Raw genomic sequence first — 19724 nt, forward strand, 5'->3', positions numbered from 1 at the left:
AGGGGGAATCCTCGGGTCCACGGGCCATGGATGTACAACCGTTGCGCCGTTCATCACGGAAGCGCCGGTCTCCGTCTCGTTACACGCGCCTGATCCAGCGCCGCGTGCAAGTGGTGTTCGGCCTACGGCAAAACGAGTCCGACGCCCTCCTTCGCCAGGGTCTTCGGTGGATTCCTTGGACTTTGAGGGGGAGGGATGTTATAACCTGCCTACTTAGCATTGGCTGGGGACTAACAACAATCCCAGAATCCTGTGGGAGTATGAGCTTCCCCAGTGAGGGGGGGCGGAGAAACCATTAGTAAACTCCTAGTATAAATAAAGCTGGCCAGTTTAGGAACCAGCAGGAAGGAGTGTGCAGCAAGGGACGTTGCTGCTGCTGTTATATATATATGTTATTTTAAATAAATGTTATTACTTTGTATCCTTAAAACTCGTGCTGGATTCTTCGTGGCCCTCACAAAACACGCCAAGTGCAACGGAGTCGCTGAATCGCACCCTCAATGTAAAACCAGAAGTGCATACATTGTGCAAGGCCTCTGGCCACATCGAGATTATTGTGTTAGACTTGGCTCCCTCAGAAAGTAGAGAAAATCAAGTCCTTGAAAGAGGTTCAGTGGAGAGCTATTTGGAGAGGTCTGGGAACTCCTCAATATCGGAGCAAATTAAGCAAGCTGGGCATTTTTTACTTTGGAAAAGTGTGGACATTAATGGGAGGGTTGGAGTTTGTTCAATGCTGCTCCCACTCGGCCACTTTAACTTTCATGGAGTTGGGGGAGAAACAATTTCTGCACATAAATGGAAAAGTTATGGTAGCAGAGCAGGAGCAGATTTGATTGAATTCTCAGGCACTTTCTTCACAATCATACAGAGATAGGCTGGGGAAAATGGGGGGTGGAGATGGTGATTTGGAGGGGGCTGTGAGCAGTGCACCCCATCTTGGGATGGGCCCAGCTTAATTTGGTCCTTTTTATCCCATTTTGTCAAATGAAAGATTATCGTTGCTAAGTTTTGCTGTTCACAGCCAAACTGAAGTGAGATGAAAGACACAACATTGCATTCCATTGTACCTACCATTAAGACAGCAAAGAAAGTCAGGTGATTGCATCGGCAGATGATTTGATGGTCTGTATTTTCAGTTCTACACCCAGATTCATTCCAGTGACCCCTACCTGTGTTCCCTGCAATGGAAAGTTATTAACTGAGAAACTGCTCCTTGGCTGCAACAGGATTGAAATATTCGAAAGAAGTGATTGCCTTTCTTACCATATTGTTCTACTTCCCAGAAGACACATTTTGGAATGGACTTTGCCTAAAATGGAAAAGATTGACAAGGATTCTTTACTGCCCTTAACATAAATAGTTCCTTTTAACAGAATTGAGAAACTAAAATAATGTCCTTACCGATAATGATTTGTTGAACGCAATTGTCACAGGGTCTGTCAGATTATCAATGCTTATATTCCCCACTTGAATTCCAGCAACATTATTTAAAATCGTGCTCTGATTTTGATCCTGCAAAGGCACAAATATACATTTGACCAGAATTTCTATTGAAGAGCAAAGGAAAAATTGTAATGGATCTCTAGGAGTAGACAGACTCCAGGCAGTTATAGTGATACTTTCAAAGCATTGTTAGGATATTGTCGGCCATGAGCATTGATTGGGAGACAGATATCTGAAACTAGAGGGGTGGGAGGGACAAAAATGTTGAATCCTCTGATCCTGTTTGGTGAGTGCAACTGCGATGCTGAAGGCTGGGTCTTCGAGAAGGAGTTGAAGATGTAGAGAAGGGGTTGGAGACAAAGACACAGCTCAGAGTAGGTACAACACTCCTTCCTTTACACTCCATAGTAGGTACTGATTCACAGCCATGCACACATCAGCAGTTTCATGCCAAATGTTTGACAAAGGCTGCTGGTCAATGACTGAAGACACTGGCATAGCATATTTCCTTATTTCTGGGTTGAAATTGGGCTCGACAGCACCCATTGTTTGGCCATTTTGAGGATCTGAAATTACGAAAATATGTCTGTGATGTGCACATTCACTTCCAATAGAAAGAGCAAGAGACACCATCTTCATAAAAGAGTTGTTTTTACCTAATCACTGCCAGCAACATACAGAGCTGGTAAATCATGTTGTCAATCAGTGTGTAGCACTGATTTGACATCAGCACTGCCATTTTGGAGCACCACACACCGGTGTACACCATAGCCAGAATTTCCCAGTCTCTCCTGTGGGAGGATTTCCTGAGGCAGAGGCGGCTCGCCATTGGCAGTTTAGGATCTTCCAGGCCCGCCGAAGTCAATGGCAATTTGCATGGCCCGCCCATCCCGCCACCAGGGAACCTGCATCGGGAGTGACTTCGGAGGGACTGAAACAAATTATGAGAAGAGGGAGGAGGAGGAAAGGGGTTTCAGAAGGAGGCCATAATCTACAAAGGAGGTTTAGAGATAGAATTTCGTAGAATTTACAGTGCAGAAGGAGGCCATTCGGCCCATCGAGTCTGCACCGGCTCTTGGAAAGAGCACCCTACCCAAGGTCAACACCTCCACCCTATCCCCATAACTCAGTAACCCCACCCAACACTAAGGGCAATTTTGGACACTATGGGCAATTTAGCATGGCCAATCCACCTAGCCTGCACATCTTTGGACTGTGGGAGGAAACCGGAGCACCCGGAGGAAACCCACGCACACACGGGAAGGATGTGCAGACTCCGCACAGACAGTGACCCAAGCCGAGATTCAAACCTGGGACCCTGGAGCTGTGAAGCAATTGTGCTATCCACAATGCTACCGTGCTGCCTTTAGGGAGCAATTCTTACCAGAACATCAGTGATGACAATGCTTTAGACATCTGCACTTGGCTAGAGAGGCCATGACTGAAATCGCTGCAGTTACAACCCAAATCTCAAAGCGGGGAAAAGAGAGCATTGGCTGTGGTCATCAAGGGAACCATGTATCTCAACTCTTACCTGTCTGCTTTATTTCAAGCTGCTGAAAAGATATACAACATCTTGCAGCACATCACTGTGTGTGGGAGATCACTGAGGCTCTCGATGCAAAGAGAGACAATGACATCTGGACCCCTCTTGTGGAACAAGCTGAAAGGTTTACATGGATTGCAGGCCTCCCCAGAGTGCAGGGTGCCATTGAATGCACAGATATCGTTTTGCATACACCTCATTCAAATTCAGCTGTTTACCTGAACTGTAAGTGTCCTTCTGCTCCACAGGAGGAAATGAAATGAAATGAAATGAAAATCGCTTATTGTCACAAGTAGGCTTCAAATGAAGTTATTGTGAAAAGGCCCTAGTCGCCACATTCCGGCGCCTGTTCGGGGAGGCTTGTATGGGTTTCTGTCCTCCCTGATCTTGCCACAGGACCCTTTGTACGATGTGACAGGTGTATCTCCCTCATTGTGTGTCTAGTGTGTGGCCACAAGTAGCATCTCTTTCAGATGAATGTCCTTTATCCTGTCAGCATTCATTCCATGGCAGTCCTCTGTGCCAGCTGCTATTTCAACCACCCTGGCAAAACAAAGGCTGGCTACAGAGCAACAAGGCATAACCCCCCGTGGTGTGGCTCATAATTCCATTCTGGAATGCCCACACATGTGCACGAGAGAATCATGCTGTCTCTCCTGTAGAGCATAGAACATAGATTACAGCGCAGTACAGGCCCTTCGGCCCTCGATGTTGCGCCGACCTGTGAAACCACTCTAAAGCCCATCTACACGATTCCCTTATCGTCCATATGCCTATTCAATGACCATTTGAATGCTCTTAGTGTTGGCGAGTCTACTACTGTTGCAGGCAGGGCATTCCACGCCCTTACTACTCTCTGAGTAAAGAACCTACCTCTGACATCTGTCTTATATCTATCTCCCCTCAATTTAAAGCAATGTCCCCTCGTGCTAGACATCACCATCCGAGGAAAAAGGCTCTCACTGTCCACCCTATCCAATCCTCTGATCATCTTGTATGCCTCAATTAAGTCACCTCTTAACCTTCTTCTCTCTAACGAAAACAGCCTCAAGTCCCTCAGCCTTTCCTCATACGATCTTCTCTCCATACCAGGCAACATTCTGGTAAATCTCCTCTGCACCCTTTCCATTGCTTCCACATCCTTCCTATAATGCGGCGACCAGAATTGAACGCAATACTCCAAATGCGGCCGCACCAGAGTTTTGTACAGCTGCAACATGACCTCATGGTTCCAAAACTCAATCCCTCTACCAATAAAAGCTAACACACCGTACGCCTTCTTAACAACCCTCTCAACCTGGGTGGCAACTTTCAGAGATCTATGTACATGGACCGAGATCTCTCTGCTCATCCACACTGCCAAGAATCTTACCATTAGCCCAGTACGCTGTCTTCCTGTTATTCCTACCAAAATGAATCACCTCTCACTTTTCTCCTTTAAACTCCATTTGCCATTTCTCGGCCCAGCGCTGCAGCTTATCTATGTCCCTTTGTAACTTGTAACATCCTTCCGCACTGTCCACAACTCCACCGACTTTAGTGCCATCTGCAAATTTACTCACCCATCCTTCTACGCCCTCCTCCAGGTCATTTATAAAAATGACAAACAGCAGTGGCCCCAAAACAGATCCTTGTGGTACACCACTAGTAACTGGACTCCAGTCTGAACATTTCCCATCAACCACCACCCTTTGTCTTCTTCCAGCTAGCAAATTTCTGATCCAAACTGCTAAATCACCCTGAATCCCATGCCTCTGTATTTTCTGCAGTAGCCTACCGTGGGGAACCTTATCAAACGCTTTACTGAAATCCATACACACCACATCAACTGCTTTACCGTCATCCACCTGTTTGGTCTCCTTTTCAAAGAACTCAATAAGGTTTGTGAGGCACGACCTACCCTTCACAAAACCGTGTTGACGATCTGTAATCAAATTATTCCTTTCCAGATGATTATATATCCTATCTCTTATAAACCTTTCCAAGATTTTGTCCACAACAGAAGTAAGGCTCACTGGTCTATAATTACCGGGGTTGTCTCTACTCCCCTTCTTGAACAAGGGGCAACATTTGCTATCCTCCAGTCTTCTGGCACTATTCCTGTTGACAAAGATGACTTAAAGATCAAAGCCAAAGGCTCAGCAATCTCCTCCCTAGCTTCCCAGAGAATCCTAGGATAAATCCCATCCGGCCCAGGGGACTTATCTATTTTCACACTTTCCAGAATTGCTAACACCTCCTCCTTATGAACCTCAAGCCCTTCTAGTCTAGTAGCCTGAATCTCAGTATTCTCCTCGACAACGTTGTCTTTTTCTTGTGCGAATACTGACGAAAAATATTAATTTAGCACCTCTCCTATCTCCTCGGACTCCAAGCACAACTTCCCACTACTGTCCTTGACTGGCCCTACTCTTACCCTAGTAGGCATTTGATGTCCTGCAGTGTTTCCACTGTCTGAACTGTTCTCTAGGAACTCTGCAGTACTCAGCAGAGCAGGTCTCAGGATTTCTCGTGGCCTGTCGTATATGCTGCACAACCTCGTGATCATGAAGCCTTGACCTCAGCTATCAAACGGAGAGCTGAGGAACAGAGCTATGTGAAGGAGGAGCAGGAAGAGGAAGAAGAAAGGAGACTGTGACCTAGGTAGGCCCTTACTGTCTGTCTATCTGTGAACAAATAATTTACCATCAATACCAGTAACATGAACCTAAATCCTAATTCGCCAACAGTTCCAGATTCCTCATCTCTTCTCCATCACTGATCATCAGGTTGTCCAGGCAACACAAAAGGCCATGGCGGAGTGGCAGGTGTGGAAGCGCACAAGGAAAGTCATCCTGAGAGAGAGTGGGCAGGTTCATACCCCACTGACTATTGAAGGTGAGAACACTGCATAGCTAATCTTCCTGTAATCAAACTTCACTCTTATTCCTCAATCTTTTCTGATTGTCTAGCTGCAGATAGTGTGAATGTGCACTCTTTCCTCTCCCCTCACTACAACCCAATACTTGTCCCTTTTTCATTTCAGATATCCAAAACAGCCCAGACAGTGCAGGAAGCGCAATAAGCAAGGAAAGGAGAAGACACACCATCACTCAGTTTCCCATTCACAGACACCAGCTCAGGCACTGACACCGTGTGTACTTCACAGGATGGGGCAGAAGCAGCATCTGCACCTGGTGACACACTGGGCACAAGTGCACTGCTGCAGCCAGGGCAGGGGGAGGGTATGGCACAGGTATCACCCCCCCCCCAAAGCGGCGTACTCTCTGAGTACACCGCGCGACGTATCGACGGCCTCAGGACATTGCCTGAGGCCCGCCCCCCCCGATGCTCCGTCCCCGGCCGGCCAAGTTCCCGATGGCTTGGGTCTCTCATGGACCCATCCGTCGGGAACTCGGCGTTGCGGCTGAGGACTCAGTACAGCGGCGCCATAATCGGGAGAGGACCAATCCACGGGCAGAAGGAACTTTAGCAGGGGCGGGGGGCACTGTGGGGGGTTGGCCCGGGGCACACGAGTCGGCTAAAGGGGGGGCACTATTTTGCGGGCCAGGTCCGCGAGCGCCTGCGCGCACGTGACTGGCGCCGATCGACACTGAATCGACACGGCGCACAGCTGCAGGCCGTATCTCCGTATTCTCCGGGCCGTATCGGATGCTCGGGCCGGGTGCTCTACGCTGCCGGCATGCTAGCCCCCAGCCAAACGGAGGATCAGTGGCCGTTTTTTGGGCGTAAAATGCCACTGTTCCCATGTCGGCTTGGGGACAGAGCGTCAAAACCAGAGAATCCGGCCCAACATCTCATCACACACTTTGAGAAGAGCAGTTGTGATTATGTTACCTGGAACAGTTGTGTATTCTTGAATATAAGGAAAATGATTCGAAGAGCAGTAGTATTATACTTGTTGATGTTAACATTGTCCAGGAGAGTTGACGGCAACTTGATCTCAATCCGTAGTTCAGAGGTAGAGATATTCTCCTGGGTTTTATATTTAACAAAAAGAAATGGCAATGATTTGGTAATTTGATAATAATTTGCAATGATATTGCACTTCTTCACGAGTAACATGTTCAAAGAGTCTGGCCAGGATTCTCTGAGCCTCTGTGCCAAAATCGCACTCGGAGCGGGGTCGGAAAATGGAGCGTCGGACCAGCGATGCCTTCGCGTGATTTTCCGGCCAGCAGAGAATCGGCGCCAGTCACGTGCGCGCAGTCAATGTGGCACCAGTCGGGGACTGTTGAAAGAGGCCCGCGTTCACGTATGGTTCCACCCGGTGGGAGCTTGCATCGCGGCTGCGGTGGCCGTCTTCATAGGGGGACCGGGAGGGGGGAAATCAGTCTCCATGGGGGGGCCTCTACGACGGCCAAGCCCGCAATCGGGGGCAACCGATCGGCGGGCGCATGTGATCTGGGGGGGTGGGGCCTACCTTCATCCACGTCGGCCAGCTGCGTGGGTCGGCCATGTTGCGCGGGGCCGCCGTCTCAGGCACAGACCCGCGGGCGGAAGTGCAGGGCCCTGTATCGACAGCGGGAGCTGCGCAGCGTACGCCGGGGCCTGCAAGCCCCCTTAGAAACTGAGAATCACTCCAGATGTTTTAGAAAAATGTTTGGAGTGATTCACGCCCGTTTACTGGCGGGCGTGGGGACATAGCCCCACTATTGGAGAATCCCGGACGCTGAGTGGGTTAGAAGCCACAAAATTCTAGGTTCAAATCCCACTCCAGGGTTTGAGCACAAAACCAAGGCTGACATTCCAGTGCAGCACTGAGGGAATGTTTCACGATTGGAGGGTCAGCACTGAGGAATGTTTCACTATCGGAGGGTCAGCACTGAGGGAATGTTTCACTATCGGAGGGTCAGCACTGAGGGAATGTTTCACTATCGGAGGGTCAGCACTGAGGGAATGTTTCACTATCGGAGGGTCAGCACTGAGGGAATGTTTCACTATCGGAGGGTCAGCACTGAGGAATGTTTCACTATCGGAGGGTCAGCACTGAGGGAATGTTTCACTATCGGAGGGTCAGCACTGAGGAATGTTTCACTATCGGAGGGTCAGCACTGAGGAATGTTTCACTATCGGAGGGTCAGCACTGAGGGAATATTTCACTATCGGAGGTTCAGTTCTGAGGGAATGTTTCACTATCGGAGGGTCAGCACTGAGGGAATGTTTCACTATTGGAGGGTCAGCACTGAGGGAATGTTTCACTATCGGAGGGTCAGTCCTGAGGGAATGTTTCACTATCGGAGGGTCAGCACTGAGGGAATGTTTCACTATCGGAGGGTCAGCACTGAGGAAATGTTTCACTATCGGAGGGTCAGCACTGAGGATTGTTTCACTATCAGAGGGTCAGCACTGAGGGAATGTTTCACTATCGAAGGGTCAGCATTGAGGGAATGTTTCACTATCGGGGGGTCAGCACTGAGGAATGTTTCACTGTCGGAGGGTCAGCACTGAGGGAATGTTTCACTATCGGAGGGTCAGCACTGAGGAATGGATCAGTATTGAGGGAGTGTGGCACTGCCGGGGGTCAGCAATGAGGGAGTGTGACACTGTCAGAGGGTCAGTACTGAGGGAGTGTGGCTCTGTCAGAGGGTCAGCACTGAGGGAATGTTTTACTATCGGAAGGTCAGCATTGAGGTAATGTTTCACTATCGGAGGGTCAGCACTGAGGGAATGTTTCACTATCGGAGGGTCAGCACTGAGGGGATGTTTCACTATCGGAGGGTCAGCACTGAGGGAATGTTTCACTATCGGAGGGTCAGCACTGAGGAATGTTTCACTATCGGAGGGTCAGCACTGAGGAATGTTTCACTATCGGAGGGTCAGCACTGAGGGAATATTTCACTATCGGAGGTTCAGTTCTGAGGGAATGTTTCACTATCGGAGGGTCAGCACTGAGGGAATGTTTCACTATCGGAGGGTCAGCACTGAGGGAATGTTTCACTATCGGAGGGTCAGTCCTGAGGGAATGTTTCACTATCGGAGGGTCAGCACTGAGGGAATGTTTCACTATCGGAGGGTCAGCACTGAGGGAATGTTTCACTCTCGGAGGGTCTGCACTGAGGAATGTTTCACTATCGGAGGGTCAGCACTGAGGAATGTTTCACTATCGGAGGGTCAGCACTGAGGGAATGTTTCACTATCGGAGGGTCAGCACTGAGGAATGTTTCACTATCGGAGGGTCAGCACTGAGGAATGTTTTACTATCGGAGGGTCAGCACTGAGGAATGTTTCACTATCGGAGGGTCAGCCCTGAGGAATGTTTCACTATCGGAGGGTCAGCACTGATGAATGTTTCACTATCGGAGGGTCAGCACTGAGGGAATGTTTCACTAATGGAGGGTCAGTACTGAGGGAATGTTTCACTATCGGAGGGTCAGCACTGAGGGAATGTTTCACTGTCAGAGGTTCAGTACTGAGGGAATATTTCACTATCGGAGCGTCAGCACTGAGGGAATGTTTCACTATCAGATGGTCAGCACTGAGGAATGTTTCACTATCGGAGGGTCAGCACTGAGGATGGTTTCACCATCGGAGGGTCAGCACTGAGGGAATGTTTCGCTATCAGAGGGTCAGCACTGAGGAATGTTTCACGATCGGATACTGAGGGAATATTTCACCATTGGAGGGTCTGTACTGAGGGAATGTTTCACTATCAGAGGGTCAGCACTGAGGGAATATTTCACTATCGGAGGGTCAGCACTGAGGGAATGTTTCACTGTCGGAGTGTCAGTACTGAGGGACTGTTTTGCTATCGGAGGGTCAGCACTGAGGGAATGTTTCACTGTCAGAGGTTCAGTACTGAGGGAATATTTCACTATCGGAGCGTCAGCACTGAGGGAATGTTTCACTATCAGATGGTCAGCACTGAGGAATGTTTCACTATCGGAGGGTCAGCACTGAGGATGGGTTCACCATCGGAGGGTCAGCACTGAGGGAATGGTTCGCTATCAGAGGGTCAGCACTGAGGAATGTTTCACGATCGGATACTGAGGGAATATTTCACCATTGGAGGGTCTGTACTGAGGGAATGTTTCGCTATCAGAGGGTCAGCACTGAGGGAATATTTCACTATCGGAGGGTCAGCACTGAGGGAATGTTTCACTGTCGGAGTGTCAGTACTGAGGGACTGTTTCGCTATCGGAGGGTCAGCACTGAGGGAATGTTTCACTGTCAGAGGTTCAGTACTGAGGGAATATTTCACTATCGGAGCGTCAGCACTGAGGGAATGTTTCACTATCAGAGGGTCAGCACTGAGGAATATTTCACTATCGGTTGGTCAGCACTGAGGAAGGTTTCACTATCGGAGGGTCAGCACTGAGGGAATATTTCACTATCGGAGGGTCAGTACTAAGGGAATGTTTCGCTATCAGAGGGTCAGCACTGAGGAATGTTTCACGATCGGAGGGTCAGTACTGAGGGAATATTTCACCATTGGAGGGTCTGCACTGAGGGAATGTTTCACTATCAGAGGGTCAGTACTGAGGGAATGTTTCACTATCAGAGGGTCAGTACTGAGGGAATGTTTCACTACCGGAGGGTCAGTACTGAGGGAGTGTTTCACTACCGGATGGTCAGTATTGAGGGAATGTTTCACTATCGAAGGGTCAGTACTGAGGGAATGTTTGACTATCACAGGGTAAGTATTGAGGTATTGTGACACTGTCAGATGGACAGCACTGAGGTGTGTAGCTCTGTCAGACAGACGGTCAGTACTGAGGAAGTGTTTTCACTATCATCGGTTCAGTATTGATGGGGTGTTGCACTGTCAGAGGGTCAGTACTGCGGTAGTGTGCACAGTCAGATGGTCACAACTGAGGGAGTTTGGCATTGTCATATGGCCAGTACTGATTGAGTGTGACGCTGTCAAAGGGTCTTTCTAGAGGGAGTGTGGAAGTGTCACAGGGTCAGTACTAAGGGAGTGCTGCGCTTACGGAGCTTCAGTCCGTGGAAGTGTGGCACTGTCAGTTCTGGGGAGTGTTGCAGTGTCACAGGATTACTACTGAGGGAGTGTGGCATTGTCAGAAGGTCTGTACTGAGGCGAGTGCTGCACTGTGAGAGGGTCAGTATTGAGCGAGTGCTGCATTGTCACAGGGTCAGCACTGAGGGAGTGTGGCAGTGTCACAGGGTCAGCACTGAGGGGGTGTGGCTCTGTCAGAGGGTCGGTACTGAGGCAGTGTGACACTGTGAGAGGGTCAGTACTGAGGCAGTGTGACACTGTGAGAGGGTCAGTGCTGAGGGAGTGTGGCTCTGTGAGAGGGTCGGTACTGTGGCAGTGTGACACTGTCAGGGGGTCAGTACTGAGGGAGTGTGGCACGGTCAGAGGGTCAGTACTGAGGGAGTGTGGCTCTGTCAGAGGGTCAGTACTGAGGCAGTGTGACACTGCTGGGGGTCAGTACTGAGGGAGTGTGGCTCTGTCAGAGGGTCGGTACTGAGGGAGTGTGGCACTGTCAGAGGGTCAGTACTGAGGCAGTGTGACACTGTCAGAGGGTCAGTACAGAGGGAGTGTGGCTCTGTCAGAGGGTCGGTACTGAGGCAGTGTGACACTGCCGGGGGTCAGTACTGAGGGAGTGTGGCACTGTCAGAGGGTCAGTACAGAGGGAGTGTGGCTCTGTCAGAGGTTCGGTACTGAGGCAGTGTGACACTGCCGGGGGTCAGTACTGAGGGAGTGTGGCTCTGTCAGAGGGTCGGTACTGAGGCAGTGTGACACTGTGAGAGGGTCAGTGCTGAGGGAGTGTGGCACGGTCAGAGGGTCAGTACTGAGGCAGTGTGACACTGCCGGGGGTCAGTACTGAGGGAGTGTGGCTCTGTCAGAGGGTCGGTACTGAGGGAGTGTGGCACTGTCAGAGGGTCAGTACTGAGGCAGTGTGACACTGTCAGAGGGTCAGTACAGAGGGAGTGTGGCTCTGTCAGAGGGTCGGTACTGAGGCAGTGTGACACTGCCGGGGGTCAGTACTGAGGGAGTGTGGCACTGTCAGAGGGTCAGTACAGAGGGAGTGTGGCTCTGTCAGAGGTTCGGTACTGAGGCAGTGTGACACTGCCGGGGGTCAGTACTGAGGGAGTGTGGCTCTGTGAGAGGGTCGGTACTGAGGCAGTGTGACACTGTCAGAGGGTCAGTACAGAGGGAGTGTGGCTCTGTCAGAGGTTCGGTACTGAGGCAGTGTGACACTGCCGGGGGTCAGTACTGAGGGAGTGTGGCTCTGTCAGAGGGTCGGTACTGAGGCAGTGTGACACTGTCAGAGGGTCAGTACTGAGGTTGTGCAGCACTGTCAGAGGGTCGGTACTGAGGCAGTGTGACACTGTCAGAGGGTCGGTACTGAGGGAGTGTGACACTGTCAGAGGGTCAGTACTGAGGGAGTGTGACACTGTCAGGGGGTCAGTACTGAGGGAGTGTGGCTCTGTCAGAGGGTCGGTTCTGAGGCAGTGTGACACTGTCAGAGGGTCAGTACTGAGGGAGTGTGACACTGTGAGAGGGTCAGTACTGAGGCAGTGTGACACTGTCAGAGGGTCGGTACTGAGGGAGTGGCTCTGTCAGAGGGTCGGTACTGAGGGAGTGTGACGCTGTCAGAGGGTCGGTACTGAGGGAGTGTGACGCTGTCAGAGGGTCGGTACTGAGGCAAACTGACACTGCCGGGGGTCAGTACTGAGGGAGTGTGACGCTGTCAGAGGGTCAGTACTGAGGGAGTGTGGCTCTGTCAGAGGGTCGGTACTGAGGCAGTGTGACACTGTCAGAGGGTCAGTACTGAGGGAGTGTGACGCTGTCAGAGGGTCGGTACTGAGGGAGTGTGACGCTGTCAGAGGGTCAGTACTGAGGGAGTGTGACACGGTCAGAGGGTCAGTACTGAGGGAGTGTGGCTCTGTCAGAGGGTCAGTACTGAGGGAGTGTGACGCTGTCAGAGGGTCAGTACTGAGGGAGTGGCTCTGTCAGAGGGTCGGTACTGAGGGTGTGGCTCTGTCAGAGGGTCGGTACTGAGGCAGTGTGACACTGTCAGAGGGTCAGTACTGAGGGAGTGTGACACTGTCAGGGGGTCAGTACTGAGGGAGTGTGGCACGGTCAGAGGGTCGGTACTGAGGCAGTGTGACACTGTCAGAGGGTCGGTACTGAGGGAGTGTGACACTGTCAGGGGGTCAGTACTGAGGGAGTGTGGCACGGTCAGAGGGTCGGTACTGAGGGACTGTGACACTGTCAGAGGGTCAGTACTGAGGGAGTGTGGCTCTGTCAGAGGGTCAGTACTGAGGGAGTGTGACACTGTCAGAGGGTCAGTACTGAGGGAGTGTGGCTCTGTCAGAGGGTCAGTACTGAGGGAGTGTGGCACTGTCAGAGGGTCAGTACTGAGGGAGTGTGACACTGTCAGAGGGTCAGTACTGAGGGAGTGTGGCTCTGTCAGAGGGTCGGTACTGAGGCAGTGTGACACTGTCAGAGGGTCAGTAATGAGGGAGTGGCTCTGTCAGAGGGTCGATACTGAGGCAGACTGACACTGCCGGGAGTCAGTACTGAGGGAGTGTGGCTCTGTCAGAGGGTCAGTACTGAGGGAGTGTGGCTCTGTCAGAGGGTCGGTACTGAGGCAGTGTGACACTGTCAGAGGGTCAGTACTGAGGGAGTGTGACACTGTCAGAGGTTTGGTACTGAGGCAGTCTGACACTGTCAGAGGGTCAGTACTGAGGGAGTGTGGCTCTGTCAGAGGGTCGGTACTGAGGCAGTGTGACACTGTCAGAGGGTCAGTAATGAGGGAGTGGCTCTGTCAGAGGGTCGATACTGAGGCAGACTGACACTGCCGGGGGTCAGTACTGCGGGAGTGTGGCTCTGTCAGAGGGTCAGTACTGAGGGAGTGTGGCTCTGTCAGAGGGTTGGTACTGAGGGAGTGTGACACTGTCAGAGGGTCAGTACTGAGGCAGTGTGACACTGTCAGAGGGTCAGTACAGAGGGAGTGTGGCTCTGTGAGAGGGTCGGTACTGAAGCAGTGTGACACTGTCAGAGGGTCAGTACAGAGGGAGTGTGGCTCTGTCAGAGGGTTGGTACTGAAGCAGTGTGACACTGTCAGAGGGTCAGTACTGAGGGAGTGTGACACTGTCAGAGGGTCGGTACTGAGGCAGTGTGACACTGTCAGAGGGTCAGTACTGAGGGAGTGTGACACTGTCAGAGGGTCGGTACTGAGGGAGTGTGACACTGTCAGGGGGTCAGTACTGAGGGAGTGTGGCTCTGTGAGAGGGTCGGTACTGAGGCAGTGTGACGCTGTCAGAGGGTCAGTTCTGAGGGAGTGTGGCTCTGTCAGAGGGTCGGTACTGAGGCAGTGTGACACTGTGAGAGGGTCAGTAATGAAGGAGTGGCTCTGTCAGAGGGTCGATACTGAGGCAGACTGACACTGCCGGGGGTCAGTACTGAGGGAGTGTGGCTCTGTCAGAGGGTCAGTACTGAGGGAGTGTGGCTCTGTCAGAGGGTCGGTACTGAGGCAGTGTGACACTGTCAGAGGGTCAGTACTGAGGGAGTGTGGCTCTGTCAGAGGGTCGGCACTGAGGCAGTGTGACACTGTCAGAGGGTCAGTACTGAGGGAGTGTGGCACTGTCAGAGGGTCAGTACTGAGGGAGTGTAGCTCTGTCAGAGGGTCGGTACTGAGGCAGTGTGACACTGTCAGAGGGTCAGCACTGAGGGAGTGTGGCTCTGTCAGAGGGTCAGTGCTGAGGGAGTGTGACACTGTGAGAGGGTCAGTACTGAGGGAGTGTGGCTCTGTCAGAGGGTCAGTACTGAGGGAGTGTAGCTCTGTCAGAGGGTCGGTACTGAGGCAGTGTGACACTGTCAGAGGGTCAGCACTGAGGGAGTGTGGCTCTGTCAGAGGGTCGGTACTGAGGCAGTCTGACACTGCCGGGGGTCAGTACTGAGGGAGTGTGGCTCTGTCAGAGGGTCAGTACTGAGGGAGTGTGGCTCTGTCAGAGGGTCGGTACTGAAGCTGTGTGGCTCTGTCAGAGGGTCGGTACTGAGGCAGTGTGACACTGTCAGAGGGTCAGTACAGAGGGAGTGTGGCTCTGTCAGAAGGGTCGGTACTGAGGCAGTGTGGCTCTGTCAGAGGGTCGGTACTGAGGCAGTGTGACACTGTCAGAGGGTCAGTACAGAGGGAGTGTGGCTCTGTCAGAGGGTCGGTACTGAGGGAGTGTGGCTCTGTCAGAGGGTCGGTACTGAGGGAGTATGGCTCTGTCAGAGGGTCAGTACTGAGGGAGTGTGACGCTGTCAGAGGGTCAGTACTGAGGCAGTGTGACACTGTGAGAGGGTCAGTAATGAAGGAGTGGCTCTGTCAGAGGGTCGATACTGAGGCAAACTGACACTGCCGGGGGTCAGTACTGAGGGAGTGTGGCTCTGTCAGAGGGTCAGTACTGAGGGAGTGTGGCTCTGTCAGAGGGTCGGTACTGAGGCAGTGTGACACTGTCAGAGGGTCAGTACTGAGGGAGTGTGGCTCTGTCAGAGGGTCGGTACTGAGGCAGTGTGACACTGTCAGAGGGTCAGTACTGAGGGAGTGTGGCTCTGTCAGAGGGTCAGTACTGAGGGAGTGTGACACTGCCGGGGGTCAGTACTGAGGGAGTGTGGCTCTGTCAGAGGGTCGGTACTGAGGGAGTGTGGCACTGTCAGAGGGTCAGCACTGAGGGAGTGTGGCTCTGTGAGAGGGTCAGTACTGAGGGACTGTGACACTGTCAGAGGGTCAGTACTGAGGGAGTGTGGCTCTGTCAGAGGGTCAGTACTGAGGGAGTGTAGCTCTGTCAGAGGGTCGGTACTGAGGCAGTGTGACACTGTCAGAGGGTCAGTACTGAGGGAGTGTGGCTCTGTCAGAGGGTCAGTACTGAGGGAGTGTGACACTGCCGGGGGTCAGTACTGAGGGAGTGTGGCTCTGTCAGAGGGTCGGTACTGAGGGAGTGTGGCACTGTCAGAGGGTCAGCACTGAGGGAGTGTGGCTCTGTGAGAGGGTCGGTACTGAGGGAGTGTGGCTCTGTCAGAGGGTCAGTACTGAGGGAGTGTGGCTCTGTCAGAGGCTCAGTACTGAGGGAGTGTGACACTGTCAGAGGGTCAGTACTGAGGGAGTGTGGCTCTGTCAGAGGGTCAGTACTGAGGGATTGTAGCTCTGTCAGAGGGTCGGTACTGAGGCAGTGTGACACTGTCAGAGGGTCAGTACTGAGGGAGTGTGGCTCTGTCAGAGGGTCGGTACTGAGGCAGTCTGACACTGCCGGGGGTCAGTACTGAGGGAGTGTGGCTCTGTCAAAGGGTCAGCACTGAGGGAGTGTGGCTCTGTGAGAGGGTTGGTACTGAGGCAGTGTGACACTGTCAGAGGGTCAATACTGAGGGAGTGTGGCTCTGTGAGAGGGTCGGTAATGAGGCAGTGTGACACTGTCAGAGGGTCAGCACTGAGGGAGTGTGGCTCTGTGAGAGGGTCGGTACTGAGGCAGTGTGACACTGTCAGTGGGTCAGTACTGAGGCAGTGTGACACTGCCGGGGGTCAGTAATGAAGGAGTGGCACTGTCAGAGGGTCCGTACTGAGGCAGTGTGACACTGTGAGAGGGTCAGTAATGAGGGAGTGGCTCTGTCAGAGGGTCGATACTGAGGCAGACTGACACTGCCGGGGGTCAGTACTGAGGGAGTGTGGCTCTGTCAGAGGGTCAGTACTGAGGGAGTGTGACACTGTCAGAGGGTCAGTACTGAGGGAGTGTAGCTCTGTCAGAGGGTCGGTACTGAGGCAGTGTGACACTGTCAGAGGGTCAGTACTGAGGGAGTGTGGCTCTGTCAGAGGGTCGGTACTGAGGCAGTCTGACACTGCCGGGGGTCAGTACTGAGGGAGTGTGGCTCTGTCAAAGGGTCAGCACTGAGGGAGTGTGGCTCTGTGAGAGGGTTGGTACTGAGGCAGTGTGACACTGTCAGAGGGTCAATACTGAGGGAGTGTGGCTCTGTGAGAGGGTCGGTAATGAGGCAGTGTGACACTGTCAGAGGGTCAGCACTGAGGGAGTGTGGCTCTGTGAGAGGGTCGGTACTGAGGCAGTGTGACACTGTCAGAGGGTCAGTACTGAGGCAGTGTGACACTGCCGGGGGTCAGTAATGAAGGAGTGGCACTGTCAGAGGGTCGGTACTGAGGCAGTGTGACACTGTGAGAGGGTCAGTAATGAGGGAGTGGCTCTGTCAGAGGGTCGATACTGAGGCAGACTGACACTGCCGGGGGTCAGTACTGAGGGAGTGTGGCTCTGTCAGAGGGTCAGTACTGAGGGAGTGTGGCTCTGTCAGAGGGTCGGTACTGAGGCAGTGTGACACTGTCAGAGGGTCAGTACTGAGGCAGTGTGGCTCTGTCAGCGGGTCAGTACTGAGGGAGTGTGGCTCTGTCAGAGGGTCGGCACTGAGGCAGTGTGACACTGTCAGAGGGTCAGTACTGAGGGAGTGAGGCTCTGTCAGAGGGTCAGTACTGAGGGAGTGGCTCTGTCAGAGGGTCGGCACTGAGGCAGTGTGACACTGTCAGAGGGTCAGTACTGAGGGATTGTGGCTCTGTCAGAGGGTCAGTACTGAGGGAGTGTGACACTGTCAGAGGGTCAGTAATGAGGGAGTGTGGCTCTGTCAGAGGGTCAGTACTGAGGGAGTGTAGCTCTGTCAGAGGGTTGGTACTGAGGCAGTGTGACACTGTCAGAGGGTCAGTACTGAGGGAGTGTGGCTCTGTCAGAGGGTCGGTACTGAGGCAGTCTGACACTGCCGGGGGTCAGCACTGAGGGAGTGTGGCTCTGTCAAAGGGTCAGCGCTGAGGGAGTGTGGCTCTGTGAGAGGGTCGGTACTGAGGCAGTGTGACACTGTCAGAGGGTCAATACTGAGGGAGTGTGGCTCTGTGAGAGGGTTGGTGATGAGGCAGTGTGACACTGTCAGAGGGTCAGCACTGAGGGAGTGTGGCTCTGTGAGAGGGTCGGTACTGAGGCAGTGTGACACTGTCAGAGGGTCAGTACTGAGGGAGTGTGGCTCTGTGAGAGGGTCGGTAATGAGCCAGTGTGACACTGTGAGAGGGTCAGTAATGAGGGAGTGGCTCTGTCAGAGGGTCGATACTGAGGCAGACTGACACTGCCGGGGGTCAGTACTGAGGGAGTGTGGCTCTGTCAGAGGGTCAGTACTGAGGGAGTGTGACACTGTCAGAGGGTCAGTACTGAGGGAGTGTAGCTCTGTCAGAGGGTCGGTACTGAGGCAGTGTGACACTGTCAGAGGGTCAGTACTGAGGGAGTGTGGCTCTGTCAGAGGGTCGGTACTGAGGCAGTCTGACACTGCCGGGGGTCAGTACTGAGGGAGTGTGGCTCTGTCAAAGGGTCAGCACTGAGGGAGTGTGGCTCTGTGAGAGGGTTGGTACTGAGGCAGTGTGACACTGTCAGAGGGTCAATACTGAGGGAGTGTGGCTCTGTGAGAGGGTCGGTAATGAGGCAGTGTGACACTGTCAGAGGGTCAGCACTGAGGGAGTGTGGCTCTGTGAGAGGGTCGGTACTGAGGCAGTGTGACACTGTCAGAGGGTCAGTACTGAGGCAGTGTGACACTGCCGGGGGTCAGTAATGAAGGAGTGGCACTGTCAGAGGGTCGGTACTGAGGCAGTGTGACACTGTGAGAGGGTCAGTAATGAGGGAGTGGCTCTGTCAGAGGGTCGATACTGAGGCAGACTGACACTGCCGGGGGTCAGTACTGAGGGAGTGTGGCTCTGTCAGAGGGTCAGTACTGAGGGAGTGTGGCTCTGTCAGAGGGTCGGTACTGAGGCAGTGTGACACTGTCAGAGGGTCAGTACTGAGGGAGTGTGACACTGTCAGAGGGTCGGTACTGAGGCAGTGTGACACTGTCAGAGGGTCAGTACTGAGGGAGTGTGACACTGTCAGAGGGTCGGTACTGAGGGAGTGTGACACTGTCAGGGGGTCAGTACTGAGGGAGTGTGGCTCTGTGAGAGGGTCGGTACTGAGGCAGTGTGACGCTGTCAGAGGGTCAGTTCTGAGGGAGTGTGGCTCTGTCAGAGGGTCGGTACTGAGGCAGTGTGACACTGTGAGAGGGTCAGTAATGAAGGAGTGGCTCTGTCAGAGGGTCGATACTGAGGCAGACTGACACTGCCGGGGGTCAGTACTGAGGGAGTGTGGCTCTGTCAGAGGGTCAGTACTGAGGGAGTGTGGCTCTGTCAGAGGGTCGGTACTGAGGCAGTGTGACACTGTCAGAGGGTCAGTACTGAGGGAGTGTGGCTCTGTCAGAGGGTCGGCACTGAGGCAGTGTGACACTGTCAGAGGGTCAGTACTGAGGGAGTGTGGCACTGTCAGAGGGTCAGTACTGAGGGAGTGTAGCTCTGTCAGAGGGTCGGTACTGAGGCAGTGTGACACTGTCAGAGGGTCAGCACTGAGGGAGTGTGGCTCTGTCAGAGGGTCAGTGCTGAGGGAGTGTGACACTGTGAGAGGGTCAGTACTGAGGGAGTGTGGCTCTGTCAGAGGGTCAGTACTGAGGGAGTGTAGCTCTGTCAGAGGGTCGGTACTGAGGCAGTGTGACACTGTCAGAGGGTCAGCACTGAGGGAGTGTGGCTCTGTCAGAGGGTCGGTACTGAGGCAGTCTGACACTGCCGGGGGTCAGTACTGAGGGAGTGTGGCTCTGTCAGAGGGTCAGTACTGAGGGAGTGTGGCTCTGTCAGAGGGTCGGTACTGAAGCTGTGTGGCTCTGTCAGAGGGTCGGTACTGAGGCAGTGTGACACTGTCAGAGGGTCAGTACAGAGGGAGTGTGGCT

At 52.9% G+C, this 19724-nt stretch overlaps 1 protein-coding gene across 1 annotated transcript in view; it reads right to left on the bottom strand.

Annotated features, from left to right (window-relative positions):
• LOC140430232 (adhesion G-protein coupled receptor G2-like) overlaps window positions 1-19724 on the bottom strand; it is a 63747-nt gene that overhangs the window by 16605 nt on the left and 27418 nt on the right. The window contains exons 4-7 of the mRNA XM_072517662.1: window positions 6827-6964; window positions 1402-1512; window positions 1264-1309; window positions 1072-1178 (exon numbers count right to left, since the gene is read on the bottom strand). Of these exons, the coding sequence (XP_072373763.1) occupies window positions 1072-1178; window positions 1264-1309; window positions 1402-1512; window positions 6827-6964 (402 nt within the window). The remainder of the gene's footprint in view (window positions 1-1071; window positions 1179-1263; window positions 1310-1401; window positions 1513-6826; window positions 6965-19724) is intronic.

The sequence above is a fragment of the Scyliorhinus torazame genome, chromosome 10 (assembly GCF_047496885.1).
Source record: "Scyliorhinus torazame isolate Kashiwa2021f chromosome 10, sScyTor2.1, whole genome shotgun sequence".
NCBI classification, from domain to species: Eukaryota; Metazoa; Chordata; class Chondrichthyes; order Carcharhiniformes; family Scyliorhinidae; genus Scyliorhinus; species Scyliorhinus torazame.